At 39.2% G+C, this 26,378-nt stretch overlaps 1 protein-coding gene and 1 long non-coding RNA gene across 8 annotated transcripts in view; both read left to right on the forward strand.

Moving 5' to 3' along the window:
- Positions 1-26,378, forward strand: part of AKAP3 (A-kinase anchoring protein 3) — a 66,515-nt gene that overhangs the window by 23,472 nt on the left and 16,665 nt on the right. For 5 of the 7 annotated variants that reach the window (XM_078372010.1, XM_035298975.3, XM_078372013.1 and 2 more), the window contains 2 exons: positions 10,262-12,547; positions 25,370-25,743. In XM_078372010.1, the coding sequence (XP_078228136.1) occupies positions 10,262-12,547; positions 25,370-25,525 (2,442 nt within the window). In that variant the 3' untranslated portion in view covers positions 25,526-25,743. Of the gene's footprint in view, positions 1-10,261; positions 12,548-25,369; positions 25,744-26,378 lie in introns of those variants that run through there. The other 2 variants (XM_035298977.3, XM_078372011.1) reach the window with 1 other exon arrangement.
- Positions 4,490-7,985, forward strand: LOC144582506 (uncharacterized). The gene is made up of 2 exons (XR_013535259.1): positions 4,490-4,696; positions 4,734-7,985. It is a non-coding gene; the product is annotated as an uncharacterized LOC144582506 (long non-coding RNA).

A 26,378-nucleotide genomic window follows, 5' to 3' on the forward strand; every position in this document is an offset into this window, starting at 1 on the left:
TGTTTGGAATAGTTTCAGAAGGAATGGTACCAGCTCCTCTTTGTGTGTCTGGTAGAATTCGGCTGTGAACCCGTCTGAACCTGGGCTTTTTTTGAGTGGTAAGCTCTTAATTGCTGCCTTGACTTCTGACCTTGTTATTGGTCTATTCATAGTTTCAGCTTCCTCCTGGTTTAGGCTTGGGAGGACACAGGAGTCCAGGAATTTATCTATTTCTTCCAGGTTTACTAGTTTATGTGCATAGAGTTGTTTGTAATATTCTCTGATAATGGTTTGAATTTCTGTGGAATCTGTGGTGATTTCCCCTTTATTATTTTTTATTGCATCTATTTGGTTGTTCTCTCTTTTATTTTTAATCAGTCTGGCTAGTGGTCTATTTTGTTGATCTTTTCAAAAAACCAGCTCTTGGATTTATTGATTTTTTGAAGGGTTTTTCATGTCTCTATCTCCTTCAGTTCAGCTCTGATCTTAGTTATTTCTTGTCTTCTTCTGGGTTTTGAGTTTTTTTGATCTTGCTCCTCTAGTTCTTTCAATTTTGATGATAGGGTGTCAATTTTGGGTCTCTCCATTCTTCTCATATGGGTGCTTATTGCTACTTTCCTCTAGAGACTGCTTTAAATGTGTCCCTGAGATTCTGGCATGTTGTGTCTTCGTTCTCATTGGTTTCGAAGAACTTCTTTATTTCTGCCTTCATTTCGTTGTTTATCCAGTCAACATTCAAGAGCCAGCTGTTCAGTTTCCATGAAGCTGTGCAGTTCTGGGTTGGTTTCTGAATTCTGAGTTCTAACTTGATTGCACTATGGTCTGAGAGGCTGTTTGTTATGATTTCAGTTGTTTTGCATTTGCTGAGCAGTGCTTTACTTCCGATTATGTGGTCAATTTTAGAGTAGGTGTGATGTGGTGCTGAGAAGAATGTATATTCTGTGGATTTGGGGTGGAGAGTTCTGTAAATGTCTATCAGGTTTGCTTGCTCCAGGTCTGAGTTCAAGCTCTGGATATCCTTGTTGATTTTCTGTCTGGTTGATCTGTCTAATATTGACAGTGGAGTGTTAAAGTCTCCCACTATTATTGTGTGGGAGTCTAAGTCTCTTTGTAAGTCATTAAGAACTTGCCTTATGTATCTGGGTGCTCCTGTATTGGGTCCATGTATGTTTAGGATCGATAGCTCTTCTTGTTGTATCGATCCTTTTACCATTATGTAATGGCCTTCTTTGTCTCTTTTGATCTTTGTTGCTTTAAAGTCTATTTTATCAGAGATGAGAATTGCAACTCCTGCTTTTTATTGCTCTCCATTTGCTTGGTAAATCTTCCTCCATCCCTTTATTTTGAGCCTTTGTGTATCCTTGCATGTGAGATGGGTTTCCTGGATACAGCACACTGATGCGTTTTGGATTTTTATCCAATTTGCCAGTCTGTGTCTTTTGATTGGTGCATTTAGTCCATTTACATTTAGGGTTAATATTTTTATGTGTGAATTTGATACTGCCATTTTGATGCTAGCTGCCTGTTTTGCCTGTTAGTTGTTGTAGATTCTTCATTATGTTGATGCTCTTTAGCATTTAGTGTGATTTTGGAATGGCTGGTACTGGTTGTTCCTTTCTATGTGTAGTGCCTCTTTCAGGAGCTCTTGTAAAGCAGGCCTGGTGGTGACAAAATCTCTGAGTACTTGCTTGTTCGCAAAGGATTTTATTTTTCCTTCACTTCTGAAGCTCAGTTTGGCTGGATATGAAATTCTGGGTTGAAAGTTCTCTTCTTTAAGAATGTTGAATATTGGCCCCCACTCTCTTCTGGCTTGTAGTGTTTCTGCCGAGAGATCTGCTGTGAGTCTGATGGGCTTCCCTTTGTGGGTGACCCGACCTTTCTCTCTGGCTGCCCTTAGTATTTTCTCCTTCATTTCAACCTTGTTGAATCTGACGATTATGTGCCTTGGGGTTACTCTTCTTGCGGAATATCTTTGTGGTGTTCTCTGTATTTCCTGCATTTGAGTGTTGGCCTGTCTTGCTAGGTGGGGGATATTTTCCTGGATAATGTCCTGAAGAATATTTTCCAGCTTGGATTCATTCTCTTCGTCACATTCTGGTACACCTATTAAACGTAGGTTAGGTCTCTTCACATAGTCCCACATTTCTTGGAGACTTTGTTCATTCCTTTTTGCACTTTTTACTCTGATCTTGGTTTCTTGTTTCATTTCATTGAGTTGATCTTCGACTTCTGATATTCTTTCTTCTGCTTGGTCAATTCGGCTATTGAAACTTGTGCATGCTTTGTGAAGTTCTTGTATTGTGTTTTTCAGCTCCTTTAATTCATTCATATTCCTCTCTAAGTTATCCATTCTTGTTATCATTTCATCGAATCTTTTTTCAAGGTTCTTAGTTTCTTTGCATTGATTTAAAACATGTTCTTTTAGCTCACAAATGTTTCTCATTATCCACCTTCTGAAGTCTAATTTCGTCATTTCGTCACAGTCATTCTCCGTCCAGCTTTGTTCCCTTGCTGGTGAGGAGTTTTGGTCCTCTGTAGGAGGTGAGGTGTTCTGGTTTCGGATGTTTTCCTCCTTTTTGCACTGGTTTCTTCCCATCTTTGTGGATTTATCCACGTGTCATCTGTGTAGTTGCTGACTTTTCGATTGGGTCTCTGAATGGACACCCAGATTGTTGATGATGAAGTATTTCAGTTACTTGGTTTTCCTTCTACCAGTCAAGCCCCTTTGCTGCATGACTGCTGAGGTCCACTGCAGGCCCTGCTTGTCTGGGGTGCACCTATAGCAACTGTGGAACAGTGAGGGATGCTACCAGTTTCTTTTTCTGCTATCTTTGTCCCAGAATGATGCCTGTCAAATGTCAGTCTTTTGGATATAGAGGGGTCAGGGAGCTGCTTGAGGAGACAGTCTGTACTTTATAGGAGCTCAATTGCTGAGCTGTGAGCTCTGTTGTTCATTCAGGGCTGTTAGGCTGCTATGTTTAATTCTGCTGCAACAGAGCTCATAAAAAAAAACCCTTTTTTTCTCAGATGCTCTGTCTGGGGGGGTTGGGGCTTTATTTTTGAGTGTCCGTGGTGCTGTCGTGCCCAGCTAGGAGGCAGTCTAGTCACTATTTGCCTGCCGCGGCTCCGCCCTGCTGGTGTGAGGTTCGCCCTGTTGCTGTAGGCTCTGCCCTTCTGCTGCGGTCTCCACCCCGCTGCCACGGGCTACGCCCTGCAGCGGAGTCTCTCTGTTGTAGCGGGTTGCCTCGGCCATGGCAGGCTGCGTCAGCAATGGGCGTGTACCTCAGTAGGGGCTGATTGCCTCGGTAATGGCGGACGCCCCTCCCCCACGGAGCTGCGCCCTTAGGGAACCTCTCCACCAGGAGTGTTTGGAATCACTGTTTTGTTTGTCGCACTGCGCTTGGAATCTCCTGGGCTGGCTCACTGTCCAAGTCCTGTTCAGTCTCAAGTTCAGCCCTCTCAAGTCTCAGGTTGCCGGTTCAACAGGGCACCTGGACCAGTGCGCTTTGTGCGGAGCGCTGTGTCGCACCACTGCGCTATAGCGCGGGCCGCCGCCGCACCAGCTGCCGGCTACACCAGCGAAAACCTTTGCCTGGTGTCCCGCGTCTCTTTTATACCTGGGAATTTCCCCATTCTGTGGGCAACAAAGATCCATCTGGAAGTGCTGCCCTGACTCACCCTCTCCGCCCATTCATCAAGAGCTTCAATCCTGGGTTGTTCTCACAGCGCCATCTTGAGTCCTTCTAAACTTGGTTATTTTAAATTCAATCTTTACCTGTACAAAACGGAGACTATATTGTAGTCTCCATATATATATTACTTTTCTGTAATATTTAAGGGTTGCTTAAAAGTATACAAAATGTACAGTTACTAAAACAACTAATTATTTCTCTCCCCCCTCTGACAGTAAGGGGCTTAAGTTCTTCCTCTGTGGCTAGAACCTTAACAAACAATGTTCCCATAATTTGTAATATAAAGTATGGCAATATGTTAGTAACAATCTTGCAGCCTTGTTTTCCAACATTCAATTATTTTGATTAGGTCAGTATATTGCACTAATTATTTTAGGTATTTTCATTATATGAGAGCTACCATGTGTCAGAGATGATTTAATCTATTTACATGTTGGTCTGCTAGGAGGACTTGTACATTTACAATAATGCAGAATTAGGAAAACGATTCACCAGTATTTAGTTTTATATTGAAGTTCTCATGTTGGAATAAAGCAGTATAAAAAGCAAAAAAAAAAAAAAAAAAAAAAAGAATGTAGATAGGTCACTTGAAAGCTCTGAATAACTGTTGGACTAATGAAAAGCAGTTCATGATTATTCGTCACATGTGTTTTCTTTTCTTTTCTTTTTTTTGAGATGGAGTTTCGCTCTTTTTACCCAGGCTGGAGTGCAATGGCGCGATCTCGGCTCACCGCAACCTCCGCCTCCTGGGTTCAGGCAATTCTCCTGCCTCAGCCTCCTGAGTAGCTGGGATTACAGGCACGTGCCACTGTGCCCAGCTAATTTTTTGTATTTTTAGTAGAGACGGGGTTTCACCATGTTGACCAGGATGATCTCGATCTCTTGACCTCGTGATCCACCCGCCTCGGCCTGCCAAAGTGCTGGGATTACAGGCCTGAGCCACCGCGCCCGGCCCATCACATGTATTTTCTAGACAATAATTGCTATAGGTGTTTAAAGAATGGGTCATCTCAAAATGGGATATGGTCAGAGAAAATTTTATGAGGTATGTTTGAGACAAAGGTCAGAGAAAATTTTATGAGGTATGTTTGAGACAAAGGTGGAGAAGAGGAATAAGACAGGGAGATATATAGCTGACTTAAAACTGAGCTACCAAAGGAAAAGATGGTGAGCAGAGAAAATAAAACCCATGAATCCTTTTTATATTCTCCTTCATGGACATGAAAATTTGCCCCAGCTTCAGAAATACTGAGATAATCTGGCATCTTCCTTCCCTAATTGCTCAGAATACTATTGTGCAAGAAAAGAAAAGGCTGCAAGAGGGCAAGGGGGTTCGAAGAGATGGATGTTTGGTTATAGACTGCATTGATAAGAAAGGAAATGTGGGTACGTAGTCTTTCAGTCACTATGGTTTGATCAACCCCTTTTGCAAAATCCTTGTGGATAGAGTGGAATAATAGACATAGTGTATACACATTTTAGGTTTAAAAATATATAGACATTAAAAACCCATAAACACAGCAACTTAACACAATTCTGTGGAATCCATTGTAAAGCTCTGTGCTATGCTGTAGGTTTGGTTTTTTATTTTTTTTTTAAATTTTATTTATTTTTTAAAATATATTTTTGTAGAGACAGGGTTTTGCTATGTTGCCCAGGCTGGTCTCAAACTCCTTTGCTCAAGCGATATGCCCACCTCCGCCTCCCAAAATGATGGGACTGCAGCCGTGAGCCACCACACCTAACTTTTTTTTTTTTTAATTAAAAAGGGTAAAAGAATAAACTCCACAGCTGCACTATAGTAAGGCTTCCTGTACTGTTACAGCCCTATTATGGAAACACACCTATTTGCAGGTTAGTGTGTTTACTTGTAAATGACTAGGTAGTAATGCATTATCATTTTCCAAAAAGAGAGGTAAAATTATCACTTTGATACAGATAGAAAAATGAATATGTACTAAAGATTGTATCTACCTCACAGGTGAGGAAATTGGTAGGTATTACAACCAGTTCAAAGGAGAATGTTTTTAAAGATACACTTATATATCAGGAATATTGAAATAAATATGCAAATAAAAGCAAAACTGGCCTGCTCCACAGTGGGGAAGGGAAATCAACCAAATTTCCATTAGGTAGAGTTTTAACATCTGTAGCCAAGAGTTATTTTGCATCGCTATCAATTATCTACAGCTTGCAGAATTGTAAAATAGCTCTCACAGACTAAGAATCAGATCGTGTGGAAGACTGAAGATAATGCTTAGTCTGTAGGCTATAGACAATGTTTAGTTTTCTATTTAAGCGCAATTTTTTTCCTGTAGTCTTCCCATTTTGATAAAAATTAAAATCTCAAAGTAAGATTATTCTTGAACACAAAATGAAGCTAGTCTTATCAGATTTGGCCTGATTGTTCACATAGGTGCAGCAACTGGATAGGCTTTCTTAAGTTGGCTTTACCGGAAGTCTTCATAAGGAATCTCAGATTGAACTTTTAAAGGCCTCTATTATTTAACTGTGCTGAGTTAGGAAGTCAAGCCTAAGAAACTCTCTACCAGGTTTCACCTGCAGTCGCTAAGAAAACAAGCAGGTATACATTTAGACTTCTCCGAAACTATTGTTCCTAATTATAGTCTCAACCACTAATAGTAATCATAACTGTTAACCAAAGTACTTTCTGTTCTTTCTATTTCTCACACACACAAAAAAACTAGGGGTGAGGGATATATAATTGCGAACATCACACACCAGCTGAAATTCAGATGAGTAGAACTCATGAGTACACCTGAAGAAGACTTGCTACAGCCACAGACACCCTTTATGCCGCCTCTCTAAGTGGAGAAGATGAACACACTCATTAACAGACTTAAAGATATGGCCTCTCTATAAGTGATAAAAATAATAAGCAAAAGCATATAAACTTTATGCTTAGCCATCAATGTCTCTGTGTTCCATCTTACTTAGAAATGATCTACATATTCAGTGAATATGCATTAACTCAATGTAATACCACTCCAGTATTTTAAGTTATACAAAGATGTTGGAAACTTACCATTAGGCTGACATATAAAACATAATAACTGTTGAAATAAAGATGTCAGAATGATTATTGAACGTGGTTAAACACAAATTTACATTTTTCATAATCCTTAAACATTAAGTAGAAGTAATGCTGGCTTTTTTGGATCTGTGTAACCTGTGTAAGTTTATGAAAAGCATATCAAAGTAAAATAAAAGCATACTATTGTATTATACTTAACATTGATAAATAAGAAAAGATATAGCTGTTTTTATTAAATCAAAATTATTAAACTAGTACTGTTGCCAAAGATTTACCTAATTTATGTCAATTTGGGTTTCTAAAATGTTTCTGAGTTAGGTTCCATAAAAACACTTTTTTTTTCCTTTTCTTTCTTTTCTTTTAGCATTCCCTTTGAATATTTTAAATATTGAAAGCTAGAGTTCCTTATTTTCAAGGGATATCAAAAATGTTTAATTTACCTAAGTGTGTGTTTGTGTGCATGTGCATGTGTGTACACGCGCTGATCCGAATAAATATTTTTTAATTTAGGAGACTTCATATCATTATGTACTGATACCATCTGGAGGAAGACATGCTGCTTACACCTAACATTATCTGAATTACAGACATGTAGCGATGCAATCACTGATAGACAGTTTATGGCTTCAATTCTAAACCTTCAGCCAAACTTTGTGTCAAAAATCAACCAGAAACATAAAACTCACTTGTCCAAATATCAAAGAGCTCGTCTCCTTCCAAGTGAGCACAAACACGTTAATTTATTTGAGCTTAAGATAAACAAAAAAAATACTGTCAAAGCAAATTTTCTGTTGCTTCGAATCCAACAGAAGATAGATCTTTATAAATCATTAATCCATAAAAGGAATTAGCAGTGGTCAGAAAATAAAATCAAATTTCCCATCATCACTGTCACCAATTGACCATAAACAAACCAAAGTGAGAACCAAAATGAAAATTAGTGGAGCGGAAAATTAAAACTAGAAAAAATGGTGGCTCATGCTTGTAATCCCAGCGCTTTGGAAGGCTGATGCAGGTGAATCAGGTCAGGAGTTTGAGAATAGCTTGACCAACATGGTGAAACCCCGTCTCTATTAAAAATACAAAAAGTAGACAGGCGTGGTGGCACACCCCTGTAATCCCAGCTACTCAGGAGGCTGAGGCAGGAGAATCACTTGAACCCAGGAGGAGGAGGTTGTAGTGAGCCAAGATTGTTCCATTGCACTCTAGCCTGGGCAACAAGAGCAAGACTCCATCTCAAAAAACAAAACAAAACAAAACGAAAACTAGAAAAACAGAATGTCTGCAAACTTCTGTTGCCACTCTGGGGGCTGAGAAAAGACACACCTGGTGCACTTGTCTCATGAGGACATTTATCTCCATTAGGTGGACCTATTGGGCATCTTGGTGGAAGACTTCCAAAACCATTAAAAGATAATTTTCAAAGAAGGGTAAAATAATGACTCTCATACACATATAAAAATGAACATGTGTTAAAGATTTTATTTAACTCATTAACAAGGAACAGATGAGGTTCAAATGACACATGTAGCTTGGAAATACTGAAGTGAATGTGCCCATGGAGGCAGAGCTGACCTTCTCTACAGTGGGAGAGGCAGTCAGTCGACCCTCCCTTTATTGGTGTCTAGACAAGAATTATATTGCATTGCTGTCAGTTATCTACAGTTAACAGAGTTGTAAAATAGCTCCAAGAGAAGGAGAATTAGATGATGTGTAGTTTTCCACTAAAGCACAAAATACCCCATATAATAGCTATTATTAGGAGAACCATTTGGAAGGGTTTTGAACCAAGCACAATGGCCCTTAACTCCAACATGGTAACAAGCCACTTAAACCAGTTCTGCAGACAACTAGCACAACTGCTTTTCTTTTCTTTCCAAGTAATCAAAACACAGCAGGATATTGTAGGGGTAGAGAGCCCAGATTTTAGAGTCAGAATTGGATTTGAATATGAAACCCCACCATGGACTAGCTGTGAGATGCCTGGCAAACTATTTACTTCTCTAAGCCTCTGTTTTCTTACCTGTGAAACTGGAAGAGTAAAACCTATCTTACTAGGTGAATATGAGGATTAAACAAAATAGTGCATGTAAAACATTTAGCATGGTGCCTGGCAAACCTTATGAGTACTTCACAAATAATAACTAGTAACTATTTGACACTTGGTAATAAAAATACCAAATTGTTCTTTAAAGATGGGCAGTATTTGTGGTCATTCCCAGATAGACATATGAACTCCAATAATTACAGTGATCCTTAGCATTTGATAATAAATAAGACACGTTCATATATACTATTTTATCCTATGTTTAAGAGTTTTTCCCATATGCAGATTGTACAGTTTATAAACGTATAAACATGGCCATGTGCTTATCGCAGCTACTGTCCATCAAAGAATCTGTATTCACACAAAACTACTAAATTGCCCATACATATTAACTGCTGAATTGTAGATCAGAAAGTCAACTTAAGTGATATCAGTCCACTGGAAGCCACTGAACATATCTAGATAGTGTTTGTGCAGCCTGGCAAAGTGACTAATTGTGCACCATTTTCCCTGAATTTTCTCAATTTTTGGAAACTATACTTATAATATGATCTAAATAAAAACAGGTAAATCATAGAAAATAACAATATTAAAACAAGAAAAAATCTGATTCAGTTCAAATGCTAACTCTTCTATGTAGCTGGTGACTATCATCTTTTTTTCAACTTTATTTTAAGTTTGGGGGTACATGTGCAGGTTTGTTACGTAGGTAAACTAGTGTTACAGGAGTTTGTTGTCCAGATTATTTAATCATCCAGGTATTAAGGCTAGTACCCATTAGTCACTTTTCCTTGTCCTCTCCCTTTTCCCTACTACCACTCTCCAAAAGGCCCCAGTGTGTGTTGTTCCTCTCTATGTGTTCATGTGTTCTAATCATTTATCTGCCACTTCTAAGTAAGAACATGTGGTATTTGGTTTTCTGTTGATGAATCACTCTAAATGCCCATCAATGATAGATTGGATAAAGAAAATGTGATACATATACAACATGGAATATTATGCAGCCATAAAAAAGAACGATATCATGTCCTTTACAGGGACATGGATGAAGCTGGAGGCCATTATCCTTAGCAGACTATCCGATCTTAAAGATGTATGTCATTAGAAGCAATATAATGTACTAGCTGAGAGCATAGGCTGTGGAGTCAGACTGCCAGGACTGGAATTTCTGCTCCATCAGTGGTTAGCTGTATTATTTCAAATAAGTCACAAACTTAACTTCTCAGTTCTTCAATTTCCTCCTCTGTAAAATGAGGATAATAAGAGAGTTAAATCTCAGGCTTATTATGAGAATAATTAAATGAGATAGATAATAGTCTTAAAACAATGCCTGATACACAGTGAGTACTGGATACATAGTTACTTTTATTGCCAAGATGGAGCAAGCTTGAGAGGGCTGAGGACATTTGTAACTCAACTTTGAGGTTGTCTGGAATATCCCATGTCTTTGCTTTGTGATAGTCAGATGAATGCTTGTCTATTTTTAAGGACACCTCCACGGATCCTGTCAGAGTGCTCAGCTGGCTCCGCAGAGACCTGGAGAAAAGTACAGCAGAGTTCCAAGATGTTAGGTTCAAGCCCGGAGAATCATCGTTTGGTGGGGAAAGGTCCAACTCAGGAGACCCACACAAAGGCACCACCAAGGGCACTCCAGGAAGATTGCATTTTGAGATAACTCACAAAGAGAATCCTTTCCAGGGCCCCAGGGCCCAACTTGGCAATGGGAATTCAGTAGATGAAGTTTCCTTCTATGCTAACCGCCTCACGAATCTAGTCATAGCCATGGCCCGCAAAGAGATCAATGAGGCAATCAATGGCTCTGAAGACAAATGTGTCCATCAGTCATTGTACATAGGGAATGAACCCATCCCCACCAAAAGTCTCAGTAAGGTAGCATCAAAGCTGGTGAATGAGACTGTCTCTGCATGTTCCAGGAATGCTGCCCCGGACAAGGCTCCCAGCTTTGGAGACAGAGCATCAGAATCATCACAAAAGCCTCCAAATTTGAAATACAAGTCCATTTTGAAGATGAAGGAGAGCACCAGGGAAAGACAGGGTCCAGAGGACAAGCCTGATTCTAAGAAGTCTTTCTTCTATAAGGAAGTGTTTGACTCTCATAATGCAGATTATGCCAGAGCAGGTGGAAGGTTCTTTCCTTGGGAGAGAAAGATGTTTCGAGGGCAGGAAAGGGCTGATGACTTTACAACTTCAGTTAGTGAAAGGATTATGACCTATGCTAACAGTGTGGTATCTGATATTATGGTCTCCATCATGAAGACACTGAGGATCCAAGTGAAAGACACAACCATTGCCACCATCCTACTGAAGAAGGTTCTGCTCAAGCATGCAAAAGACGTGGTCTCAGATCTCATCGACTCCTTCATGATGAACCTCCACAATGTCACAGGGACCCTCATGACTAACACAGACTTTGTTTCGGCTGTGAAAAGAACTGTCTTCTCTCATGGAAGCCAAAAGGCCTCAGATATCATGGATGCCATGCTAGGGAATCTGTACAATGTGATGTTTGCAGACAAAGTCTCTGAGCATATCAGGAAAGCCAAAGACAAGGCTGAGCGTTATTCCCTCCTCTCCATGAAAGGAATGGGTGATCCTAAAAAACGAAATGTGAACTTTGCCATGAGATCTGAAGCTAAATTGAGAGAAAAAATGTGTTCTGAAGCCAAATCAGAGAAGAAGACTTGTGCCGAAACTCTGGGTGAACACATTATCAAAGAGGGGCTGACTTTGTGGCATAAAAATCAGAAAGAATGTAAATCTCCAGGTTTTCAGCATGCAGCCTGTGAAGCTCCCAACACACAGTGTAAGCCTGCACCAGACATTTCCTTTGAGTACCCTGAAGGTACTTGCAATTTCGGCCCTCCTCAATATCCCCCAGAGAAACCTGAGAATTTTATGTTTGATTCAGATTCCTGGGCCAAGGACCTGATCATATCTGCCCTACTTCTGATTCAATATCACCTGGCCCAGGGAGGAAGAAGGGATGCACAGAACTTCCCTGAAGCTGCTGGAACCACCAACTTTAATGCCAACAAATCTCCTGTAGTTCCTGATGAATCCTGCCTGAAGACTGCTCACAATGTAGATGACCAAGAACAAGCAGAAAAGAAGGACCTAATGAGTGTTTTCTTCAATTTCATCCGGAACTTACTTAGTGAGACCGTTTTTGAGCGTGGCCATTGCTCTGAACCCAAGGTGCCAGAACAACTAGTTAAGGAAGATACAAACTTGTATGAAAGACCTTTAACCTCTTCACCCCCCAAACCTTGTAAAGATGATGAGACCCCTGGTGCCTCTTCTGGGCTGACCAAGATGGTTACCAACCAGCTAGATGGCAACATGAATGGGAAGATGGTAGAACATCTGATGGACTCAGTGATGAAGCTGTGTATCATCATTGCCAAGTCCTGTGATACTTCTTTGACAGAACTGGAAGATGACAAGTCTGGAAATGTCAGCAGGCTAATGTCGGCCTTTCCAGATAGTTTATATGAGTGTTTGCCAGTCAAGGACACAGGGACAGCAGAAGCTCTTCTGCAGAATGCCTATCAAGCTGTCCATAATCTACTGAGAGGTGTATCAGGACAAGCCCTTGAAGGGTGTGCAGCACCCAAGGTGATTGTCAGCAATCACAACCTATTAGATACGGTTGAGAACAAGCAACTCCAGGCCGTCCTTCAATGGGTAGCTGCCTCTGAACTCAATGTCCCTATTTTGTATTTTGCTGGTGATGATGAAGGGATCCAGGAGAAGGTAAGAAAGGCAGAGAAATTTGGAAGCCTTATTAAGATCTAACAAGGTCTTTAAGTTCTGCTTTCCTTCTGAATAGGAAGATAGCCACCGGGAAGGTAAAACGGGAACAGCAGGATTTGAAGATCATGCCTCTTGGCAGAGATAATGGATAAAGTAAAATTAGATTTTGCCCAATACAAGGCATATCAAAGAGGGAAAAGAGGATAAGTGATATTTTTCTTTCTTTTTTTTTTTTTTTTTTGCATTTAGGAGTAGGAGTGTACAGATGAGGAACCTCCAAGAGACCTAGTGAAAGAATCAGATTAAGGTTTGGGCTTTGGGCTGAGTTTTGGATAGGACAGCATTGCTCAAAAGATGAGATGAAGCTGGAAAAGTAGCCCTGGGATGTGTTAGGGAAGAGGCAAGAGTCTGAACTTAACGACCTCTTCAAACGTGTCATTACTGTCTTAGCTGGTTGTCTAGGTGGCATAGGGGATTTGAAAGGATTCAGTTGATAACCCCTCTTCCCCCTACCCTAAATTCTAAATCCGTTGAGAAGTAAGATTAAAGCATAAGGCAGATGGGAAATCAACCTATCACTGTTATTACTGCTAAAGGTAAACATGCCTGATAAGTTCTCGTCCTTCACCCAAGGTGCCCGATAAGCATCAGAACTGCTCACTAAAAGGAGGGTTTGAGTCTGGAGAACATGCACACTTACCCAAGATGCTGTTGCTTCATACTGAAGTGGGGGAATTAAAAAGACTATCCCCGCAACCTTCTCTTCTCTCTCTTTCTTCCTTCTCTCTCTCTCTCGTTTTCTCTTTCTCAATGCTTTTGATGATCTCCTCTTGACTGAGAAAAGTGGAACAACTGCTATTAATCATTAAGTAGCAAAGGGTGGCAAAAGAGGCTACAATTATTCAGAAAAATTCATCATCATAGAAATCAGAAGATATAGAAAAAGAGGCTTTCTCTGCTTAATTAAGTGTGGTATTACCAACGCTTGCAACTGAGTCATTACATTTATCTGATAACTGGGAAGACACACGATTACAGAGCATTCAGATTAGGCTTTACCAAGCCTAGACATGAAACTGTATGGTCTTTGACTTTGGTCTTGCTACTCGAAGTATACTCTGTGGACCTGCAACATTGGCATTACCTGGGAGTTTTTTAGAAATACAGAATCTCACACTTCCCTCCAGATCTACTGAATCAGAATCTTTGTTTTAGCAAAACGTCCAGCTGAGTTATGTGCACATTCAAGTTCAGGCTAGAAGATAATGTGAACTTCCAATACTAGATGTATTCCTAAGGGTCCTTGGCAAGCTGTGTCTCCATGCAGGGTTTTCAATCTATGAAACAGACAACTATTTTATAGTATATGGCAATTAGCAGAGATGGGGAGTAGGAGGCTATATTCTGAAGAAAATTTAAACTGATGAAGAAAAACTACAAATAAGCATAGACTAAAGGTGTATAATGTGTGATAAAGCCCTTTGTTTTGTAGCCATCTTTGAAATCAAACCCATATACATAATGTACATAATACACTCTGGTTTTAGACTTTTTTGACTTGGAATGTCTTGTTTTAGATTATTTTAAATTGAAAAGTTTATCTAAAATAGGACAATAGACTTGCAGTCCACACACACACACACACACACACACACACACACACACACACGTGCGCGCCCACCCCCGCCCCTCTTTGTCTACTCTAAAGATAAAGCTATCTATTTTATTGACTGCCTTTAAGGGTAGAAGCAACAAGAAGCAGCATATTCAAACTTCAACTAATGAATAGATGCACTGAATATCAGTATATTTTTAAGAACAGAGAGATTAATATATGCATACATTCTCATACCGATTCAGGTGATTGAACCTTCTGTCACTGGGATGTCTACGAGCCCAGTGTCTTGAAATACATTTGTATTTATTTTTGAATGAATAATATGTGTGCTTAATTCAAAATTCAAAAGTACAAAAGGATGCAGAGTGAAAATTAAGGGTTGTTTCCTCACTTGTATGCCCATCCCATTGCCTTCCCTGGAGGAAAAAAACATTTGGATCAATTTCTTATGTGTCTTTCCAGAAATACACACACATACACACACACAAAGTCACAAATTATTATAAATAAATATGTATATATCCACTTCTGTAACATATAGAGCTGCCACATTCTTTTTAATGGCTTTATATATTTTATAATATATGAAACCATTTCATATACATGTTTCATATATGTTTCATATATTTAACCACTCCCCCATGAATGGATATTTCATTGCCACTGTTTTGGACTGTAAGCAATAATATACTGAATATCCTTGAATATACATAATTTTGTATATTCAGATTTACAGATTCAAATGTATTCATATGTGCTATATACCTAGGAAAGGAATTTCAAGGTTACTGAGAATATTATTTGTATAATTTGATACATGTTTCCAAATTGCCTTCCAGAGAGCTTGTGCCAATTTACACACCTTTTTTTTTTTTTTTGAATTAGAGTCTGTCTGTGATGTCATGACACCCAGGTTGGAGTGCAATGGCATGATATTGGCTTACTGCAACTTCCACCTCCTGGGTTCAAGTGATTCTCCTGCTTCAGTCTGCCTAGTAGCTGGGATTACAGGCATGTGTTATCATGCCTGGCTAATTTTTGTATTTATAGTAGAGATGAGTTTCATCATTTTGGCCAGGCAGGTCCTGAACTCCTGACATTAGGTGATCCTCCTGCCTCAGCCTCCCAAAGTGCTGGGATTACAGACGTGAGCCACCGTGCCCGGCCTTACACACCTATTTAAACAGTATAAGAGGACTATTTCCCCACTCTTTAACCAGCAGTGCATGCTAAAATCTTTAATTTGCCAAGTTGCTTTACTTTTTTGTCTTATTAGTAGTGAGGGTGAGCATCTTTGCATATATTTAAGGCCATTTGAATTTCCTCTTCTGTGGATAAATTGGTCATAACTTCTGCCCACTTTTTTTTAACTTTTATTTTAGGTTCAGGGGTACATGTGCTGGTTTTTTATATAGGTAAACTTGTGTCACAGGGGTTTGTTGTACAGATTATCTTGTCACCCAGGTACCAGGTAAGCCTAGTACCACCCAATAGTTATTTTTGTCTGATCGTCTTCTTCCTCCCACCCTCCACTCTCAAGTGTCTGTGGTTTCCCTCTTTGTTTCCATGTGTTCTTATCATTTAACTCCCACTTCTGATAACATGCAGTTATTTGGTTTTCTGTTCCTGAGTTAGTTTGCCAAGGGCAATGGCCTCCAGCTGCATCCATGTTCCTGCAAAGGAAATGGTTGTGTTCTTATTTTTTTTTTTAATTGTACTTTAGATCCTGGGGTACATGTGCAGATCATACAGGATTGTTGCATAGGTACATATATGGCAAGGTGGTTTGCTGCCTTCATCCCCCCCATCACCTATATCTGGCATTTCTCCCCTCATTATCCCTCCCCACCCTCCATTGTCCCTTCCCTAGCTCCTACCAACTGACCCCAGTGTGTGATGCTTCCCTCCATGTGTCCATGTGTTCTAACTGTTCAACACCCATCTATGAGTGATAACGTGGTGTTTGGTTTTCTGTTCTTGTGTCAGTTTGCTGAGAATGATAGTTTCCAGATTCATCCATGTCCCTATGAAGGACACGAATTCATCATTTTTTATGGCTGTGTAGTATTCCATGCTGTATATGTGCCACATTTTCATTATCCAGTCTATAGTTGATGGACATTTGGTTGGTTCCAGGTCTTTGCTATTGTAAACAGTGCCGCAATGAACATAATGTGCATGTGTCTTTATAATAGAACAGTTTATAATTCTTTCGGTATATACTCAGTAATGGGATTGCTATGTCAAATGGTATTTCTGTTTCTAGGTCCTTGAGGAAACACCACGCTGTCTTCCACAATGGTTGCACTAATTTGCACTCCCACCAACAGTGTAAAAGTGTTCCTATTTCTCCCATCCATTGTAGCATCTGTTGTCTCCAGATATTTTAATGATCACATCATTCTAACTGGTGTGAGATGGTATCTCAATATGGTTTTGATTTGCATTTTTCTAATGACCAGTGATGATGAGCATTTTTTCGTATGTTTGTTGGCCTCATATATGCCTTCTTTTGAAAAGTGTCTGTTCATATCCTTTGCCCACTTTTGAATGGGTTTGTTTGTTTTTTTCTTGTAAATCTGTTTTAGTTTTTTGTAGATTTTGGTTATTAGCCCTTTGTCAGATGGGTAGATTGTAAAATTTTTTTTTCCCATTCTGTTGGTTGCCAGTTTGCTCTAATGATTGTTTCCTTTGCTGTGCAGAAGCTCTGGAGTATGATCAGGTCCCATTGTCTATTTTGGCTTTTGTTGCCGTTGCTTTTGGTGTTTTAGTCATGAAGTCCTTGCCTATGCCTATATCCTGAATGGCTTTGCCTAGGTTTTCTTCTAGGGTTTTTATGGTGTTAGGTCTCATGTTTAGATCTTTAATCCATCTGGAGTTAATTTTAGCGTAAAGTGTCAGGAAGGGGTCCAGTTTCTGCTTTCTGCACATTGCACATTGCTAGCCAGTTTTCCCAACACCATTCATTAAACAGGGAATCCTTTTAAAAAAATTAAACTTCCTTTTTAAATACTTTTAATAAAATAAAATTTTATTAATATTAAAATCGTCTTAATAAAATAAAAATTGCTTGTTTTTCTCAGGATTTGTCAAAGATCAGATGATTGTAGATGGGTGGGCCTCTTCTCTGTTTTGGTATCAGTACCATATTGTTTTGATTACTGTGGCCTTGTAGTATAGATTGAAGTCAGGCAGCATGATGCCTCCAGCTTTGTTCTTTTTTCTTAGTATTGTTTTGGCTATGCAGGCTCTCTTTTGGTTCCATATGATGTTTGAAGTGGTTTTTTCCAGTTCTGTGAAGAAGGTCATTGGTTGCTTGATGGGGATAGTGTTGACTCTATATATTACTTTGGGCAGTATGGCCATTTTCAAGATGTTGATTCTTACCAACTATGAGCATGGAACGTTTTTCTATCTGTTTGTGTCCTGTCTTATTTCATTGAGCAGTGGTTTGTAGTTCTCTTTGAAGAGGTCCTTTACATCCTTTGTTTGTTGTTTTCCTAGATATTTTGTTCTCTTTGTAGCAATTGTGAATGGGAGTTCACTTCTGATTTGGCTCTCTGTTTGTCTGTTAGTGGTATATAGAAATGCTTGTGATTTCTGCACATTGATTTTGTATTCTGAGACTTTGCTGAAGTTGCTTATCAGTTTCAGGAGATTTTGGGCTGAGACATGGGGTCTTCTAAATATATAATCACATCATCTGCAAATAAAGACAATTTGGCTTCCTCCTTTCCTATTTGAATACCCTTTATTTCTTTTTCTTGCCTGATTGCTCTGGCTAGAACTTCCAATACTATATTGAATAGGAGTTGTGAGAGAGGACATCCTTGTCTAGTGCCAGATTTCAAAGGGAATGCTCCAGTTTTTGCCCATTCAATATGATGTTGGCTGTGGGTTTCTCATAAATGGCTTTTATTATTTTGTGATATGTTCCATCGATACCTAGTTTATTGAGGGTTTTTTAGCATAAAGCGCTGTTGAATTTTGTTGAAGGCCTTCTCTGCATCTATTGAGATAATCATGCGGTTTTTGTCTTTGGTTCAGTTTATATGATGGATTACGTTTTTGGACTTGCCTATGTTGAACCAGCCTTGCATCTCCAGGAGGGAAGCCTACTTGATCATGATGAATAAGCTTTTTTGATGTGCTGTTGCATTCTGTTTACCAGTGTTTTATTGAAGAATTTTGTGTTGATGTTCATCATGGATATTGGCCTGAAGCTTTCTTTTCTTGTTGCATCACTGCCCGGTTTTGGAATTAGGATGATGTTGGTCTCATAAAATGAGTTGGGGAGGATTCCCTCTTTTTGTATTGTTTGGAAAAGTTTCAGAAGGAGTGGTACCAGCTCCTCTTTGTACATCTGGTAGAATTCGACTGTAAACCCATCTGGACCTGGGCTTTTTTTAGTTGGTAGGCTATTAATTGCTGCCTCAATTTCAGCCCTTGTTATTGGTCTATTCAGGGTTTCAACTTCTTCCTGGTTTAGTCTTGGAAGAGTGCAGGTGTCCAGGAATTTATTCGTTTCTTCCAGACTTACTGATTGGTGTGCATAGAGTTGTTTGTTGTAATCTCTGATGGTAGTTTGTATTTCTGTGCAATCAGTGGTGATGTCCCCTTTATCATTTTTTATTGCATCTATTTCATTCTGTCTTTAGTTTTTCATTCTTCATTAGTCTGGCTATCTATTTTGTTGATCTTTTCAAAAAACCACCTCTTGGATTTGTTGATTTTTTGAAGGGTTTTTCGTGTCTCTATCTCCTTCAGTTCTGCTCTGATCTTAGTTATTTTTTGTCTTCTACCAGCTTTTGAATTTCTTTTTTAATCTTGCTCCTCTAACTCTTTCAATTTTGATGATAGGGTGTCAATTTTAGACCTTTTATTCTCTGGTGGGCATTTATTGCTATAAATTGCCCTCTAGACACTGCTTTACATGTATCCCAGAGATTCTGGTATGTTGTGTCTTCATCCTCATTGATTTCAAAGAACATCTTTGTTTCTGACTTCATTTCATTGTCTATCCAGTTGACATTCCAGAGCCAGTTGTTCATTTTCCATGAAGTTGTGCAGTTTTGAGTTAGTTTTTTAATTCTGAGTTCTAATTTGATTGCACTGTGATCGAGAGACTGTTTGTTATGATTTCCATTCTTTTGCATTTGCTGAGGAGCGATTTATTTCCAATTATGTAGTCAATTTTAGACTAAGTGTGACGTGGTGCAGAGAGGAATGTATATTCTGTGGATTTGGGATAGAGAGTTCTGTAAATGTCTATTAAGTTCGCTTGGTCCAGATCTGCAGTCAAATCCTGGATATACTTACTTGTTGATTTTCCATCTCCTTGGTCTGTCTAATATTGACAATGGAGTGTTAAAGTCTCCCACTATTATTATGCAGGAGCCTAAGTCTCTTTGTAGGTCATTAAGGACTTGATTCATGTATCTGGGTGCTCCTGTATTGGGTGCGTATATATTTAGAATAGTTAGTTCTTCTTGTTGTATTGATCCTTTTACCATTATGGAATGCCCTTCTTTGTCTCTCTTTATTTTTGTTGGTTTAAAGTTTATTTTACTAGAGACTAGGATTGCCACTCCTGCTTTTTTTTGCTATCCATTTCCTTGGTAAATCTTCCAACCCTTTATTTTGAGTCTGTGTGTGTCTTTGCACTTGAGATGGGTCTCCTGAATATAGCACGATGGTTCTTGGCTTTTTATCCAATTTGCCAGTCTGTATCTTTTGAGTGGGGCATTTAGTCCATTTGCATTTAATGTTAATATTGTTATGTGTGAATTTGATCCTGCAATTTTATTTCGGGTTGGTTGTTTTGCCCTTTCGTTGGCGTAATTTCTTCATTGCGTCATTGGTCTTTACTCTTTGGTTCTTTTTTGCAGTGGCTGGTACTGGTTTTTTCTTTCTGTGTTTAGTGCCTCCTTCAGGAGCTCTTTTAGGGCAGGTCTGGTAGTGACAAAATCTCTCAGCAGTTTCGTGTCCATAAGGATTTTATTTCTCCATCACTTATGAAGCTTAGTTTGGCTGGATATGAAATTCTGGTTTGAAAGTTCTTTTCTTTAAGGATGTTGAATATTGGCCCCCACTATCTTCTGGCTTGTAGGGTTTCTGCCAAGAGATCTGCTGTGAGTCTGATGTGCTTCCCTTTGTGGGTGACCCAACCTTTCTCTCTGGCTGCCCTTAGTATTTTTTCCTTTGTTTCAACCCTGGGGAATCTGATGATTATGTGCCTTGGTGTTGCTCTTCTAGAGGAGTATCATTGTGGTGTTCTCTGTATTTCCTGTATTTGAATGTTGGCCTGCCTTGCTAGGTTGGGGAAGTTCTCCTGGATAATATCCTAAAGAGTGTTGTCCAGCTTGGATTTATTCTTCCCATCATCTTCCGGTACACGGATCAAGCATAGATCAGGTCTTTTCACATAATGCCATATTTCTTGAAGGCTTTGTTAATTTCTTTTCACTCTTTGTTCTCTTTTCTTGCTTTCTCATTTTATTTCATTGAGTTGATCTTCAATCTCTGATATCCTTTCTTCTACTTGATTGATTCGGCTATTGAAACTTGTGTATGTTTCTCAAAGTTCTTGTGCTGTTTTTCAGCTACATCAAGTCGTTTATGTTCTTCTCTAAGTGAGTTATTCTAGTTAGCATTTCTTCTAACCGTTCTTCAAGGTTTTTAGTTTCTTTGCATTGGGATAGAACATGTTCCTTTAACTCAGAGAAGTTTGTTATTACCCACCTTCTGAAGCCTGCTTCTGTCAGTTCATCAAATTCATTCTCCATCCAGCTTTGTTCCCCTGCTGGTGAGGAGTTGTGATCTCGTGGTGGGGGAGAGGCATTCTTGTTTTTGATGGTTTCATTCTTCTTGTGCTGGTTTCTTCCCATCTCCTTGGATTTTTATAGTTTTGATCTCAGGTAGCTGCTTGGGGAGGCGGCCTTTCCTTTGTCTGCCTGCAGAGGCGCTGCTGGCCTGCCACAGATTCAGTGGAGCTGCTGCATCTTTTATTTACTCAGGAAAATTAGGCTGGCTTCTGCAATGGTGACTGCCCTTACCCCCACCGAGCTCGATCATTCCTGATCACTAACTGATGTTCTGGGTGCAAAACTCTGAGAGTTTTTTAGCCTCTAGGCTTTGTGCAGGGGGCCTGACCTGCCATATGGGCTGTTTCCCTGTTTTCAGTTCCCTGTCTTTCTGGGGGGCGGGTGGCTCTCTCCAGCCAGCTTTCTGGCTTTCGAGTCAGCCAGTGCTTCCACCTAGATCTATGCTGAGATCCCTGGTGCAGGCCAAAGTTGCTGTTCTGCCCTGTTCAGGCAGCTGCTCACTGAGGCTTTTCAGCCTGGCAATGATCTCCTGTTCTGTGGGTTGTAGAGGGCTTGGGAGGAGCACTGTATCCAAACCGAAGTCCCAGAGGGGGAGATCCCCTGGTCTTCTCTGGTTGGTTGCATGCACCTCCTGGGTGGGGCAGTGCCCCAACTTGCCTCAACTTGCCCTATTTGGTTTATACCCACTGTCCAACCAGATCCACCAAATGAACCTCGTACCTCATTTGCAATTGTGGAGACCACTCGGCTTCTGTGTCTTTCTCACTGGGAGCTGTTTTCTCGAGCTGCCCCTTATTCAACCATCTTGGGATCCCTCGGTTGTGTACCTTTTTATGACTGTGTAATATTCCATGGTGTATTTGTATCATATTTTTAAAATCCCATCTACCACTGATGGGTATTTAGGTTAATTCCATATCTTTGTTATTGTGAATAGTGTTGCAATGAACATTCATGTGTATCTGTCTTTGTGGTAAAACAATTTATATTCCTTTGTGTATACACCCAGTAATGGGATTGCTGAGTTGAATGGTAGTTCTGATTTTAGCTCTTTGAGGAATCACCACACTGCTTTCAACAATGGTTGAACTAATTTACACTCCCACCAACAGTGTAAAAGTGTTCCCTTTTCTCCGCAACCTTACCAGCATCTATTATTTTTTACTTTTAATAGTAAACAGCCATTCTAACTGGTGTGAGATGGTATCTTTTTATGGTTTTAATTTGCATTTATCTAGTAACCAGTGATATTGAGCTTGTTTTTATATGATTCTTGACCACACATATGTCTTCTTTTGAAAAGGGTCTGTTTGTGTCCTTTGCCCACTTTTTAGTAGTTTTTGTCTTGTAACTTTAAGTTCCATATAGATGCTGAACATTAGACCTTTGTCAGCCACATATTTGCAGATATTTCCTCCCATTATGTAGGTTGTCTGTTTACTCTATTAATAGTTTCTATTACTGTGCAGAATCTCTTAAATTTAATTAGATCCCATTTGTCAATTTTTGCTCTTGTTGCAGTTGCTTTTGGTGTATTCATCATGAAATCTTCATCAGTTTCTATGTCTATTGCCTAGGGTGTCTTCTAGGATTCTTAGTTTTTAGTCTTACATTTAAGTCTTTAATCAATCTTGAGTTTATTTTTGGTATAAGGTTTATACATGGTATAAGGAAGGGGTCCAATTTCAATCTTCTGCATATGGCTAGCCTGTTATCCCAGCACCATTTATTGAATAGCGAGTCCTTCGCCATTGCTTGTTTTTGTCAGCTTTGTCAAAGATCAGATGGTTATAGCTGTGTGGCCTTATTTCTGGGCTCTGTATTCCGTTTTATTGGTCTATGTGTCTGTTTTTGTGCCAGTATGATGCGTTTTGGTTACTGTGGTTGTGTAGTATAGTTTGAAGTCATGTAATGTGATGTCTCTGGCTTTGTTCTTTTTCCTAGGATTGCCTTGGCTATTGGTGTGCTCTTTTCTGGTTACATATGAATTTAAAAATAGTTTCTGTGAAGAATGTCATTGGTCATTTAATAGGAATCGCATTGAACCATAAGTTCCTTTGGGCAGTGTGGCCATTGTAACAGTATTGACGTTTTCTATCCATGAGCATGGAATATTTTTTCATTTGTTTGTGTCATCTCTGATTTCTTTGAGCAGTGTTTTGTAATTCTCATTGTAGAGATTTTCACCTCCTTGTTTGGCTGTATTCCTAGGTATTCTTTTTATGTTCTGCCCATTTTTTTTATTGCATTGTAGACCTCTTCCTTATTGATCTATAAGGGTTTTATGTATTATAAGGAATCAACGTTTATGATATTAAATACAGTTGTTTCCTTTGCCATTGGTCTTTTGATTGGTGTTTTGTTTTGTTTTGTTTTGTTTTAGATTGTGTCTGCCACACAAATGTAGTCAAATATGAGACATTTTTCTTTTATTTTTGCTGGGTTTTATGTTTTATTTTGGAAAACAAATGATACTAGCAAACAAACGATACTAGCTAATTATGTTATTAGCAAAACTTTCCCATTTTTTTCTCGTACAGTCATGCATTGCTTAGTAATGGGGATATGTTCTGAGAAATGTGTCATTAAGTGATTTCCTCATTGTGTGAACATCATAGACTGTACTTACACAAACCTAGCTGGCATAGCCTACTATATATCTAGCTTTTATTGTATTGTATAGCCTATTGCTCCTAGGCTACACACTTATATACAGCATGTTACTGTACTGAATACTGTAAGCAATTGTAACACCATGGTATGTGTGGATCTAAACATATTGAAATATAGAAGAGGTACAGTAAAAATATGGCATAAAAGATAAAATCTTGTACATCTGTATAGGTCATTTACCGTGAATGGAGCTCACAGGACTGGAAGTTGCTTTGGATGAGTGAGTGACTGAGTGGTGAGTGAATGTGAAGGCCTAGGGCATTACCGTTCACTACTGTAGACTTTATAAACACTGTACATTTAGGCTACAATAAATATATTTTAAAATATTTTTTCTTTCTTCAATAATAAATTGACCACTTACTGTAACATTTTTATGTTTTAAACCTTTAATTTTTAAAAACTTTTTGACTTTTGTAAATAACACTTAGCTTAAAACACAAACACATTGTACAGTTACACACAAATATTTTTTCTTTATATTCTTTTTTATAAGCTTTTTTTCTATTTTTTTAACTTTTTATTAAAAATGAAGACATAAACACACACATTGGCCTAGGCCCACATGGGGTCAGGATCATCAATATCATTGCCTTCCACCTCTGCACATTCTCCCACTAGAAGGTCTTCAGGGGAAGGAACACTCATGAAGCTATTATGTATAATGTCCTATGATGACAATGCCTTTGTCCTGAAGGACCTGCCTGAGGCTGTTTTACAATTTTTTTAGTAAGTAACAGTAGACTAAAATAACACTAAAGGTATAGTATAGTGTAGTAAATACAGGAATCAGTAAAATAGTCATTTATTATCATTATGAAGTACTATCCACTATATGTAATAATGTGTGCTGGACTTTTATACAACTGGCAGCACAGTAGGTTTGTTTACAGCAGCATCACCCCAAACTAGTGAGTAATGTGTTGTGCTATGTTATGGTAACGATGATATCACTAGAAAATGGGAGTTTTTCAGGTCCATTGTAAACTTATGGAACCACCATCATATGTATAGTCTTTGGTTGACTGAAACATCATTATGCAGTGCATGATTGTACTTTTATGATTTTTTAAATATATTTAAGACTTTAATACATTTTGAATTCATTTTTGTGTAAGGTATGAAGTAGGGTTACAATTTCTTATTATTTTCTATTCTTTTTCTAAACTTTCTACTCTGTGCCATTGAATCGTCCATCTACTCTTGTACCAATAGCATACTGTTTTACTTACTGTAATTCTATAATATTTTTGAATATCTAATAGGACTGGAAACTCCTTATTTTTCTACCTGAGAATTTTCTAGGCTATTCTTAGTTGTTATTCTCTGAGGTGCCCTTTTGCTCTAACATTTTAGGGTTCTATGGTCTATGGGACATGGAAAGCAGCATCCACATTTGTCCACTGGATATTTTCTGTCTTGCCCTTTTGGTCTTAGGGCAATGACAGAGACTTTTCTGATATTAGGGTGAACTTAGAACCTTAGAATTCTTGGAGAGCAAGATCGTGGACAGGTGGGTGTTAACATCTCTTCTTTAAACTAAAAATATTGTCACCAACCTTCTTCTGGTAAACAGGCCAGCAGACTTTAAAGTCTGTGTTGCAGTTTCCCAAGGTCTGCCTGGCCTCTGCTCTAGACATGGCAGGCTCCGTCTGGCCTGCCATGGGATGCTGCACCTCTCCATTAGTGTTTTCTTTTCTTTCACAGCTACTACAGCTCTCGGCTGCTGCTGTGGACAAAGGATGCAGCGTGGGTAAAGTTCTGCAGTCAGTGCTATGCTATGAGAAGCAGCGCCAGCTGAATGAGGCAGTGGGGAATGTCACACCACTGCAGCTGCTGGACTGGCTGATGGTGAACCTGTGATCAGCAACCTCACTGCTTTCCCTTCTTCCGGCAGCGGGCCTGGCCCTTATCCCCATCCTTTCTCATTTCCATAGCTCCCCCTCTATATCCTTATAGAGCCCTAACCCTATCTTCATATCACTCTCATCAAAGACATATCATCTTATGCTAGTCACTGGATTTTGCAGATTTTCCTGTCCATGACAGCAAGGATGTAAAATTAAAAAAATACAACTAAATGGCTCCACGTGTTTTGCTTTCTTGGGATCCAATGGGACAATCAGGTAAAGAAATCCCAGGAGTGAAAAAATAACTAGATGAATGCCAGAGGTACAACAGAGCTGGACTGAGGGGCCCTGCTGCAGGTCACTCAGCCTTTCCCCTGTCTCTGTGTCACAATTTGCAGCTTCCTCATTCTCTTAAACTAAACCACAGTTTATCAGTAATTCATTTTAGACTTTTATAACCATGAAAATCAGAAGATACTTTCTAATATTCAATCAAAATCATCCTAATTAAAATGTTGAGGATTTGGTTTCCCTTTCTCTGTAGAGCTGCATAACAATGTCCGCCTCCGACTTCATCCATGGTTGAAGTTCGTGTCAAGAATGTTCCCAAGGGTCTGAGTTCTGTTGCTGGTTTTGTGGCTTTCTGGCTATAGAACCTGGGATAAGATACCTGTTCTAATACTGCTCCGACTTAATATCCATATCACCCCACTTAAGAAATACTTTCTATTCTTATCATGAATTTTCTGTGGAATTTTATATTCTTGACCCTTCTTTCCTTTTAGAAACTTTTCCGTTGACTTCTAATTTTCTTCCTGTATCTGTGGGTCTCTTGGGGGACCTCCTCAACTCTGTTACCTACTTTT

The sequence above is a fragment of the Callithrix jacchus genome, chromosome 5 (genome assembly GCF_049354715.1).
Source record: "Callithrix jacchus isolate 240 chromosome 5, calJac240_pri, whole genome shotgun sequence".
NCBI classification, from domain to species: Eukaryota; Metazoa; Chordata; class Mammalia; order Primates; family Cebidae; genus Callithrix; species Callithrix jacchus.